The 12477-nt window shown below is 43.6% G+C and overlaps 1 protein-coding gene across 1 annotated transcript in view; it reads left to right on the top strand.

The window, feature by feature from the left end:
* Positions 1–5921: 5921 nt before the first annotated feature.
* Positions 5922–12477, top strand: part of c2h10orf67 (chromosome 2 C10orf67 homolog) — a 201626-nt gene continuing 195070 nt past the window's right edge. The window contains exons 1-2 of the mRNA XM_080214695.1: positions 5922–6041; positions 9268–9388. Coding sequence (XP_080070821.1) covers positions 5944–6041; positions 9268–9388 — 219 coding nt within the window. The 5' untranslated portion in view covers positions 5922–5943. The remainder of the gene's footprint in view (positions 6042–9267; positions 9389–12477) is intronic.

Here is a 12477-nt window from a genome sequence, read left to right as displayed (position 1 = left end):
TCTCAGGACTTTAAAATGGTCTTCACCCCCTATAGCAAGTATGATTATGGTTGCTAACAGTACTTAACTGATAGGTTGAGGGAGCTAGGGCTTTTCTCCCCGGAGAGACAAAGGATGAGAGGCAACCTGATAGAGGTTTATAAGAGGTTTATAAGATGTTGAGAGGTACAGATAGGGTGGATTCTCGGAGTGTATTTCCCAGGGCTGAAATGGTCACTACGAGAGCACACAGGTTTAAGGTGCTGGGGAGTAGGTACAGAGGAGATGTCAGGGGTAAGTTTTTCACTTAGAGGGTGGTGAGTGAGTGGAATCGGCTGCCGTTGGTGGTGGTGAAGGCGAACTCATTGGGGTCTTTTAAGAGACTTCTGGATGAGTACATGGGATTTAATGGGATTGAGGGTTATAGATAGGCCTGGTAGGTAGGGATATGATCAGCGCAACTTGTGGGCCAAAGGGCCTGTTTATGCTGTAGTGTTCTATGTTAATGTGGAATTTCAAGTCTGGAAGAGAATGTTACCTCTTTGGAACTGAAACAGTATTAAGATAGAAATTAAAGTTGTTTCCTTTTATTTTTTAACTTTTGTTCAACTGTTAAGAGTTAAGCTGCTTCATTTTGTTTGCGTTATACTTAAACAATGTTATTGAATAAAATTTGTTTTGCTGTAAAAGATCCCTAATTTCTCAGTGGAATTACTCCTGGAATGAAGCATCCTATCCTCACATTTATGCCAAAATATAAAAAATAGTTGGCATCTAGTCTAACTTCCTAATATCATTTGGGATTCTGGCCCAGGACACTAACAATGTGAACCTGGTACTTTTGCAGCATCTGCACAATTCTCCCTGTGTCTGTTGGATGGGGCTCCAGGATATGCATGAATCAAAGAATATGACCCTGTATAAGAATAAGCATAACCACAATGATAGCAATAACTGTCAAGGCATCTACCTGCTGAGAATCATGGAACAAGTATTTACCAGTGTTGCCCTTGTCTGATTGCTGAACACATCTATCCAGAATACCAGTGTAGTTTCAGAATTGGAGAATCTAAAATTAACAAGATGTTTTCAGTCCAGCAGTTGTAAGAGAGAGGCTGTGAACAAAGTAGACCACTATATATTGTCTGTATTTAACATAGAAGTGTACAGTAGTTAATTTTATGGTATTAAACCAGCAAAATGATCCCCCCAACACCCACCAACCATAACCTCCCCACCACCCCCTTGCCCTGCCACAAATCCCACCATCTTCCCATCCCCCCATCCCCACCCCACACAGCATCCAATTGGTTCTAAAATGATTAGAGGGATTTTACTTATTATTCTTCAAGCAGATATTCAACCAACAGCACTCTCATGACAGTAGCGGCAAATAGGAACTGCTGCTGCTGACCTTTCAGAAGTTTCAAGGTTTTCTGATGAACTTGAAAAAAAATTGCAACCATGAGGCTGCCCAAAAGTCAGAAGCAGTAATGTATAAACTGAGCGAAACTGACCCAAAAGAGCAGCTTTAAAAAAAATTGGAACTGTCAGGCTGATAGTTCTGATTTTCTTTGAAAGCTGATCTTTCGGGTGTACAGCTCTGGCTGCCCTCTGGACAATGGGAAACATTTTTCAACACCCATCCTGGACACTCCTAGCCCCAAGGCTGTAGTGATTTGCATCATTTCCACCCCTCTCTATTGGGGATGGGCCTGGGTTAAGGAGTGAGTCTTATTTGTCCACCTGAGAGGGCGATAAGGTCTCAGTTTAACACCTGACCTTGAAAGATGACAGCTATAACAGTGCAGCACTCCCTCAATACTACAATGGAAGCACCAGTATAGGTTACATGTTCAAATTTCTGCAATGAGACTTAAACCTGCAATTTTCTACCTTAAAAACATGTTTGCTCCTTACTGAGCCACAGCTGATACCAAGCCAGTGGCCCCCATTAAGAGAACATAAGAACATAAGAACATAAGAAATAGGAGCAGGAGTAGGCCATCTGGCCCTTCGAGCCTGCCCCGCCATTCAATAAGATCATGGCTGATCTGTCGTGGCTCAGTTCCACTTTCCGGCCCTCTCCCCATAACCCTTAATCCCCTCTCTTATCAAAAACCCATCAACCCGCTTCTTGAAAATATTTAGCGAGGCAGCCTCCACCACTTCAATGGGTAGAGAATTCCAGAGATTCACCACCCTTTGAGTGAAGAAGTTCCTCCTCAACTCCGTTCTAAAACGCCCCCCCTTTATCTCGAGGCTGTGCCCCCTAGTCCTACTGTCTTTTTTCAGTGCGAAGAGTCTCTCCACCTCTATCCTATCCATCCCATTCATCATCTTATACGTCTCAATGAGATCTCCCCTCATTCTTCTAAACTCCAACGAGTACAAGCCTAGTTTATTCAGCCTCTCCTCATAGTTCAACCCCCTCAACTCCGGTATCAGCCTAGTAAACCTCCTCTGCACTCCCTCCAAGGCCAAAATATCTTTGCGCAGGTGCGGCGCCCAAAACTGCACACAGTACTCCAGCTGTGGCCTCACCAATGCCCTATACAGCTGCAGCAAGACCTCCCTACTTTTATATTCAATCCCCTTCGCTATGAAGGCCAGCATCCCATTCGCCTTCCTGACCACCTGCTGCACCTGCAAGCTGGGTTTTTGCGACTCATGCACAAGGACCCCGAGGTCCCTCTGCACCGTCGCCTGCTGCAGTTTTTCGCCACGTAAGTAATAGTCCTTCCTACCATTCTTCCTACCAAAGTGGACCACCTCACACTTGCCAACATTAAATTCCATTTGCCATTTCCTGGCCCATTCGCCCAGCCTATCTAGATCCTTCTGCAGACTCTCCACATCCTCCGCACAATTTGCCGTTCCCCCAATCTTGGTGTCATCCGCAAATTTCGACACCCTACACTCGGTTCCCTCCTCCAGATCATCTATATAAATGGTAAAAAGCTGAGGCCCCAGCACCGACCCCTGGGGCACTCCACTAGTCACCATCCGCCAATCCGAATAGCACCCGTTGACCCCCACTCTCTGCCTCAAGAACTAGTAGAGGTACACCAAACAACTAGAGAATTTGATAGACGCTTAAGGAGAAATTATTGTCCTTAGCAAGCGGATTATTAATCAGAGATCACAGATTCATATCAATTAAAAAAAGAAGGGGGGGGGGGAATGAAGAGAAATGTCTTCATACAGAAGGCTGTTAAGATCTTGAATACACATCTGACCTGGTGATGGAATTAAGAACATAAGAACATAAGAAATAGGAGCAGGAGTAGGCCATCTGGCCCTTCGAGCCTGCCCCGCCATTCAATAAGATCATGGCTGATCTGTCGTGGCTGATCTGTCGTGGCTCAGTTCCACTTTCCGGCCCTCTCCCCATAACCCTTAATCCCCTCTCTTATCAAAAACCCATCAACCCGCTTCTTAAAAATATTTAGCGAGGCAGCCTCCACCACTTCAACGGGCAGAGAATTCCAGAGATTCACCACCCTTTGAGTGAAGAAGTTCCTCCTCAACTCCGTTCTGAACCGCCCCCCCTTTATCTTGAGGCTGTGCCCCCTAGTCCTACTGTCTTTTTTGAGCGGGAAGAGTCTTTCCACCTCTATCCTATCCATCCCATTCATCATCTTATACGTCTCAATGAGATCTCCCCTCATTCTTCTAAACTCTAACGAGTACAAGCCTAGTTTATTCAGCCTCTCCTCATAGCTCAACCCCCTCAACTCCGGTATCAGCCTAGTAAACCTCCTCTGCACTCCCTCCAAGGCCAAAATATCAGATTCCATAGAATCTTTCAACGGGCAATTAACATTGATATAAGAAGAAAAGCTGGAGCATGTAACTAAATGGGACAACTCTTTCAAATAGCTGGCATAGACTGTGCTATAATATTCTATGATTCTGTTTGCCTTCTTTATGGTCCTGCGCTGGGCTTTTCAAATGGACCCTTAAATTCCTTTGTTACATTACAAATCATAATTCGCAAACTGGAAACATATTAATTTTGTCTTTCTCAGATTCAAAGTGAATGGCCAGCAAAATAGCACCCTCTTGTTGATACTTATGCATGTATGTATATATATAAATCAAAATTGGAATACATCAGTTTAGTTGGGAACTAGAATTCCACATGTACACACCAGCTTTTTTGTCCTATAAGAACATTACAATCCAGTTAGGATTATGGATTTCCCCAGATATACAATTGTAGGTTGGAAAAGGTTCCAGCAAAGTAGCAGAAGAGTTTCTTTTGGTGAGAAATAGGCTTAAAAAAACCAATTCTCAGAGAAATGGCTGTTTGTACACGTGTATGGATTGACCTTTGAAGATGGTTGTGTAATTATTAGGTGACTAATAGAGTACAAACATACATTATTTCAGTGTGTGGGTGGAATGGCTAGAGATGTTTTTCATTGTTAATGATATCCTAAAAGATTCTGGTAATCCAGCTAATAATTAGTGGGGAAAAGGAAAAGAGAACTATTATTTGACCATATCAGGCCCAGAGGTATATGAAACACTCCAGGAGTTGCTTGTTCTGCTATGCCTAAAGACATGCTGCTGTTAGACATTTTGTGTAAGTTTGAGCAGCACTGCATCCCAAGCCATTGGAAATTGTAAAAAGCTATCAGTTTGGAATACAGATTCAGTTGCTCGCTGAGAACACTGGAGAGTTCATCACAACCTTGCAAAAGTTGTTCTTTCATTGTAATTTTGGAAAATTTCAAATGTTTAAAAATAAGTACATTTAAAAACAAGTCAATGTAGTAAATAGTTGACATTGGCAAAGTTAACTTTCAACATAGCTCTCCAAGCAGCATTTTCCATTGACATGGCGGAATGTAACTCAACAGAAGTTAGAGCTAACAATTGCCTGTCATCTGCTGAAGTAAATGAATTGCAGCCGAGTAAACTAAAAGCCCAAACAAGGGCAGTTAGCAGTACTATTCTATAAAGTACTACAGAGTCCTGTTACTGAAGCTCAGGCCAGCATTGGAGACAGAATTGTCCCTTTCTGAAGGCCAAGTACTACATCTGCAAGAAGGGTCATTTTGCCAAGGCATGCCAGAAAATTATTACTTAGCTTAATTGCTTACTTAGAACCCCCCATTGTAAACATTCTGTAATCTCGCACCTCTCAACAGATGTCTGATGAAGTGAAAAATTCAACTGAAGGTCAAGGTCAAAATAATTTTTTTCTAGAGGAAACTTCTTTTAAGACTCGGGCCAGGATGGGTTAAGGTCCTTCCAAACTTTGAAAAGGAAGCTAGGGGTTAAGTTGGCTTTGTAAATAAGTGAACATATAAGTTGAATGGAATTCAAATACAGTCTAACTTTTGCACTAAGGGAAGAAGTGCAATGGCACAGTCTTCTAGCCCTGTGTAAATATGTATATAAATCAAAACCAGAATAAACCATTTCAGTTAGGCTAGAACCCCATGTGAATGTATTAATGTTTTTGTTCTTCCAAACATATGACACCCATGCACTTCATCTACCATCCAGCAGGTCGTTCTGTGTCTTTCAGTTGTCATTACAATTTGCCATATCTACAATAAAATGGTTTTCAGCGACTTTTGATAGTTTCACCCTCAGAGCTCGCTTCCTATTCAAAACGGCCTTTAGTTCAGCGAAATGTAAAAGAATGTAACTTTTCCAGTCACCTTGACACAGCGGCTTGGGCCAATTTTTTTTAAATTAAAGGGCTGTTTTTCAGTCGCACTATGTTTTTGCAGGCTGCACTCAGGTAGGTGAAGGTTTGAAATTATTGACATTCCACATTCCACTCGCTCAGCAACACGCCACGGCTAGTCCTTGCGCCTGCGTAGTTGGTGCTGGGGAATTCCCTCCACTCAGGCAGCGCTGAGGACAGCCCCGGGCTCGGGGGGGGGTCCTGTCGGCTCCGTTACCATGGTGAGAGCCTCAACGGATGGGCCGGTCGGCCGAAAAATGGCGGCTATCACTTCGCCCCTGGAGTCGGTGCACGACAACGATCAGGACCTGGTCCTACTGCTGTCTTACTCGTCAGGAGCCAACCGTCAAACAGGGTAAAGGCAGACAAAGTTTCTTTCGGTTTGTCAGAAGCTGGGGTTTGCAGGAGAGTTGGGGGTGGCACAGTGGTTAGCACTGCTGCCTCACAGCGCAGAGATCCGGGTTCGATTCCCGGCTTGGGTTAGTGGCTGTGCGCAGTCTGCACATTCTCCACGTTTCTGCATGGGCTTGCTGCAACAGTCTGAAAAATGTGCTGCTTAGGTGCATTGGCTATGCTAAATTCTCCCTCAGTATGCCTGACCAGATGCTGATGTGTGGTGGCTGGGGATTTTCACAGTAACTTCATTGCGATGTTAATGTAAGCCTTACTTGTGACATTAATGAATAAACTTTTACTAATCGCTTAGTGCAGCATGTGTGTAAACTGCTGTCAGATTACAACCTGCTGCCAGCCACATCAGACAAAACAATACATTCCTATTCCTGCCAGAGCGTAAATATTTGAAGAATCGACCCCCCCCCCCCCCATTCCTTTTCACCAATTGTCTGGAATTCCCCCTCCCCTGCAACACTGCTTGACTCCTTGCTGCGATGATGTTGAATGGACATTCCTCCAGCACTTTACAATTCAAGTGTAATTGAATTATGTACAGTTACAGAGATTGGACTTGGGTGGGATTGTTGTCGGTGCTGCCTTGATGGGTCGAATGGCCTCCTTCTGCACTATAGGTATTCTATAAGTGGTCCTTGGTCATTTATAAGCCCTCACAGCACTGCATCTGTCCTCCTGCCAACACGTGCCTCTCCAACGTGCTTCATCAATTGCAACCTAGGATTGCATTTTCCTGTTGGAGCCGGCTGATTTTGTGAACCTGGGCATGTACATAGTGGGACATTGGGTGCAGCTGGTCAGTTAATAAGCTGCTTTGAGCTGGGAGTTCATCCAAGTTGGGAGGCTGGGTGGCCAAAGGGCCTCTAGGCCCTCCTTCATTCACAGCCAGGAGACCCATTGTGAATGAAGGAGGGCACCTTCGGGCTGATGGGACCAGCATGCCCTGTATTATCCATTGGATCCTTCTGTGGGTGAAAAGCAAACAATGTCAAAAGCATTTTCCTAAGGATGAATTGAAGTTTGCCAATGGTGTTCTTTGAAGACCTGATAAGCTGCAGGAAAGGATGTCCCAAGGCATGGTACATTAGGAGACCATACAGACGCTACGACAACAGATGAATGAACACTGCTTGGCAATCATCAGGCAAGGGTGTTCTCTTCCTGTTGGAGAACACTTCAGCGGTCACGGGCATTTGGCCTCTGATCTTCGGGTAAGCGTTCTCCAAGGCAGCCTTTGTGACACACGATAGCGCAAACTCACTGCGCAGAGACTGATAGCCAAGCTCTGCACACATGAGGACAGCCTCAACTGGGATCTTGGGTTCATGTCACATATCTGTAACCGCCATGACTTGGCTGGGCTTGCAAAATCTCACTAACTGTCCTGGCTGGAGACAATACACATCTCTTTAACTTGTGCTTAACCCTCTCTCCATTGTTTGTACCTTTAAGACTTGGTTAGCCATAAAGACTCACATTCCAACCATTATATTGTAAATTGAGTTTGTGTCTTTATGTGCCCTGTTTGTGCACTGAAATCCCACTCACCTGACAAAGGGGCAGCGAGTGATCTGAAAGCTAGTTGCACTTGCTACCAAATAAACCTGTTGGACTTTAACCTGGTGTTGTTAGACTTCTGACTACGTTCTTTGAAGAGGCATGATGTGGAGACACTGGGAGACCAGTCTTTATCTTTCTATGCGCTGGTCTTTGAAGACACCAGTGCATATAAATTTTAAGGCATCCTTACCTCTGAGTTGCAGACAATCAGTACAGTGCTGACAAAATTCCGTAACTTTCTAAAAATCCCTCTATAACTAACCATAATTGGCTTCCTGCTGTGGATGAGTGGGTAGTTACTCTCGTAATCGTGAGGGGAAGTTGCAAGCATTCAACGCAGCTTGGGAAAAGGCAGTTAAGGACAGGAAAAGATCAGGGAACCAGGCCAACGCATTCTCCGCTCAAGTTTCCCTGCCCCTTCCAAGCTTGCGACCAGCGCCTGGGAATGTATCCTCCCGCCTCAGAAACCGTAACTGACCTTTGACTCCTCATCCTATTAATGCGCTATTTTATGTCAGCTAACTGGGAATTAAACTTCGTTCATTGTATTCTTTAGATCAAACTGACCAAGCCTTCAGGGCTACTTCAAATGTATCTCTCCACATTTGTCCTTTTCACTTTTGATTTCCTAACCCACTCTTCCCTTCGCTACAATTTTCTCTCTCATTTGACCAATGCATGTTGGTTACTTTTGTTACTCAAGTACTCTACACTATCAAGGGCAGAAGTCTGAGTAGTGTTGAGGAGCAGAAGGATCTTGGGGTCCGGGTCCACAGGACTCTTAAATCGGCCTCGCAGGTGGAGGAGGTGGTCAAGAAGGCGTACGGTGTACTGGCCTTCATTAATCGAGGGATTGAGTTTAGGAGTCGGGAGGTAATGCTGGAACTTTATAAGACCCTTGTCAGGCCTCATTTGGAGTATTGTGCGCAGTTCTGGTCGCCTCACTATAGGAAAGATGTAGAAGCTATTGAAAGGGTGCAGAGGAGATTTACAAGGATGTTGCCTGGACTGGGAGGCATGCCTTATGAAGTTAGGTTGAGGGAGCTGGGACTCTTTTCCCTGGAGAGACGAAGGTTGAGAGGCGACCTGATAGAAGTTTACAAAATGTTGAGAGGAATAGATAGGGTGGACTCTCAGAGGCTATTTCCCCGGTTTGAAATGGTCGCTACGAGAGGACACAGATTTAAGGTGCGGGGAGGGAGGTTCAGAAGTGATGTTAGGGGTAAGTTTTTCACTCAGAGGGTGGTGAGTGAATGGAATCGGCTGCCGTCAGTGGTGGTGGAGGCGAACTCGCTGGGGTCTTTTAAAAGACTTCTGGATGAGTATATGGGGTTTAATGAGATTGAGGGTTATAGATAGGTCTGTAGGTTGGTAGGTGATGATGTGATCGGCGCAACTTGTGGGCCGAAGGGCCTGTTTGTGCTGTAGTGTTCTATGTTCTATGTTCTATGTACTCCATATCCCATAAGTCATGAAATGCCAAGAAACTGCCCATTAATTTATTTGGTTCAACAGAATCATCTGTGCTCTTATTGAGTGATACTGTGTTAAAAGATGTTGCAACATTTTTATGCTGTTTCAATTATATGTTTTTTTATTTCTCTTTTTAGCTCTGGCCCCTCAGATCAGTTGAAGGTTGGTTTCTTTAAAACAGATCGTGCCACTCAAACTGATGTCAGTGAGTTATTGCAACTGAAGGAAATGAGCAAAGATGTTGAGTTTCTCGTCAAGGTGCTTGAACTTTTTTTGAATTTTATGAGATAGTCGTGCTTAATATCAAATAAGAGAATATAGTAATGTAAAATGGGATCAAAAGAACACTAACAGCATAGATACAAAACTGGCAAAAGGACAGGAGCATTGAATAATTTTAACTCTTTGGTTTCAAACTAGAGGAAAGTGTACTTTGACGTTCATGAGGGATTGGTATTAGGGCCATTGTTTCTTTTGATATATATTAATGACTTGAAGGGGCATTATTTCAGAGTTTGCAGATATGAAACTTGACACTTATGAATAATGAGAAGGTTAGTCACAGACTTTAGGTGGACATTGACTGGCAGAGCGGGTATCCAAAGTGCGGATGAAATTCAACAAATTGACATATGAGGTGATACATTTTAATTGCAGGAATGAGGAAACAATGTTAACAAAATGGTACAATTTTAAAGATGCAATTGGATTGTTATCTGAAAAGGAAGAAGTTGCAGGATTACAGGGAGAAGATGGGGGAACTTGTCATTAGAGTCATAAACTTTTACAGCACAGAAAGAGACCCTTTGCACCATCGTGTCCATACCAGCCATGAGCACCTATCTATTCTCTTTCCACAGTCCAAAGGTCTGCAGTTTAGGTGGATTGGCCATAATAAATTTCCCCTTAATGTACAAAGATATGTAGGTTAGATGGATTAACCGTGGTAAATGCACAGGATTACAGGAATAGAGTGGAGAGTTGGGCTTGGGTAAGATGCTGTTTGGAGACTCAGTGCAGACTTGATGGCTTGAATGGTCTCCTTCTGCATATAGGGTATCTATGGTTTCATCATAACCTCCCTGCTCTTATATTCTCTGCCCCTATTTGATGAAGGCAAGTATCCATTTGCCTTCTTAACCACTTCCTGTCTGTCATTGATCAAAAAACTAAGGGATTAGGGAAACAAGCCACAACCTACTTTAAAATAATTTAAAAACACCTCCACTCATGGACAGATGGAGAGAGGATAAAGAAGTTCAATTCTTCTCCTTTCCCTAACAAATGGCACTAGATAAATTGCTCCTATGGTGAGCTGGCACAGCCAAACAGGATGTATGAATATCTTCTGTGTTGTGACAATTCTGTAATCCTGTTATATAGGAGCAAACCTCTGGGAATGGATGAAAGATAGGCAGAACTGGCATCTTAGCATTCCATGACTTAGATGATTTAGCCGAGATAGAGATGGTGATGAAAGAGGTAGGGATGTTGCTTTACTGATTAAGGAGAATCAGCTATACAGAGGGAGGACACTTTGGTGGGATCATGCAGTGAGGCCATATGGGTAGCACTTAGGAACAGGAGTGGTGCAGTCACGTTGTTGAGCTTGTATTACAGACCTCTCAATGGCCAGTGTGAAGTGGAGGAACTGATATGTCAGCAGATTACGGGAAGATGTAAAAACAACAGGGTTGTTGTCATGGGTGATTTTAACTTCCTCAACATAGACTGCGATTTCTTTAGTAATAGGGGCTTGGATGGGGCAGGGTTTGTTCAGTGTGTCCAAGAGTGCTTCTTGAGGCAATATGTAGATAGTCCTATTTGGGAAGGGACAATCTTAGACCTGATTCTGGGAAACTAACTTGGACAGGTGATTGAGTTCTCAGTGGAGGACCATTTTGGGAACAGTGATCGTGATTCTACAAGTTTCAAGACACTTTAGAAAAAGACAGAAGTAGTACCAGAGTGAAAATGCTAAACTGGGAGGAGGCTAACTGCGACAATATTTGGCAGGAGCTAGTGAATGTAGATTGGGGGTGGTTTGAGGGTAGATCCACATCCGATCTTTGGGAGGCTTTTAAAAGTCAGTTGTTATCATTTCATGACAAGTATGACCCTATTAAAATGAAGGATAAAGATGGCAAGATCAGGAACCCTGGGTGACAAAAGAGATCGTGAGCTTAGTGAAAATGAAGAAGGAGGCATACATAAATTTCAGGAGATTGAAAACAGATAAGGCTCTTGAGGAATTCAGAGATAGCAGGAAAGAGTTTAACAGGGACTTAGGAGAGCAAAAAGGAGCCATGAAATGTCCTTGGCAGGCAGGAATAAAGAGAATTCCGATGTTTTTTATGCATATATAAGGAGAAAGAGGGTAGCTAAGGAAAGGGTAGGTCCACTCAAGGGCAGTGGAGGCAATTTGAGTGTGGAGCCAGATAAGGCCGGTGAGATCCTTATCGAGTACTTTGCATTAGTATTCACAAAGGAGAGGGATGTGGTGGATGGTGAGTGTAGAAAGGAGGATGTTGGCATTCTAGGACATGTTGAGATGAAAAAGGAGGAGGTATTGGAGAGGTTTTGAAAAACGTTAAGGTAGACAAGTACCAAGGGCTAGATAAGGTCTGTCCCAGAATACTGAGAGAAGTGAGGGAAGAATTTGCTGAAGCCTTGGCCAAAGTCTTTATATCCTCTTTAGTCTTGGGTAACAGATAACAGAGCTAACATTGTTCCTCTGTTTAAGAAGGGCAGAAGAGACAATCCAGGAAATTACACATTTGTGAGCCTTGCATCAATGGTGGGGAAATTATTGGAGAAGATTCTTAAGACAGGATGTACTCGTATTTGGAAGGGAACAGGCTTATTAGCGACAGGCAGCATGGTTTTGTGAAGGGATGGTCGTGTCTCACAAACTTGACTGAGTTTTTTGAGGAAGTGACAAGAAAAATTGACCAGGGCAGAGTAGTGGATGTTATGTACATGGACTTTGGTAAAGCCTTCAATAAGTTTCCTCATGGCAGGCTCATATAGAAGGTGAAGTGTGTGTTCTCAGATTACGTGTTCTCAGGTGTTCTCAGATTCTCAGAAGGCTGTGTTCTCAGCCCCCTACTATAGTCCTTATTCACCTATGACTGTATGGCCAAATTTCCCTCCCATTCGATTTTCAAGGTTGCTGACAACACGACCGTGGTGGGTTGGATCTCAACAATGACGAGACAGACTACAGGAATGAGATAGAGAATCTGGTGAACTGGTGCAGTAACAATAATCTCTCCCTCAATGTCAACAAAATGAAGTAGATTGTCATTGACTTCAGGAGCGTAAAGGAGAACATGCCCCTGTTTACA

Source organism: Carcharhinus amblyrhynchos, chromosome 2 (genome assembly GCF_965287045.1).
Source record: "Carcharhinus amblyrhynchos chromosome 2, sCarAmb.v2.hapA, whole genome shotgun sequence".
Classification (NCBI taxonomy): domain Eukaryota; kingdom Metazoa; phylum Chordata; class Chondrichthyes; order Carcharhiniformes; family Carcharhinidae; genus Carcharhinus; species Carcharhinus amblyrhynchos.
The sequence above is the reverse complement of the archived record's forward strand: the minus strand, read 5'-3'. Positions and strand labels throughout refer to the sequence as shown.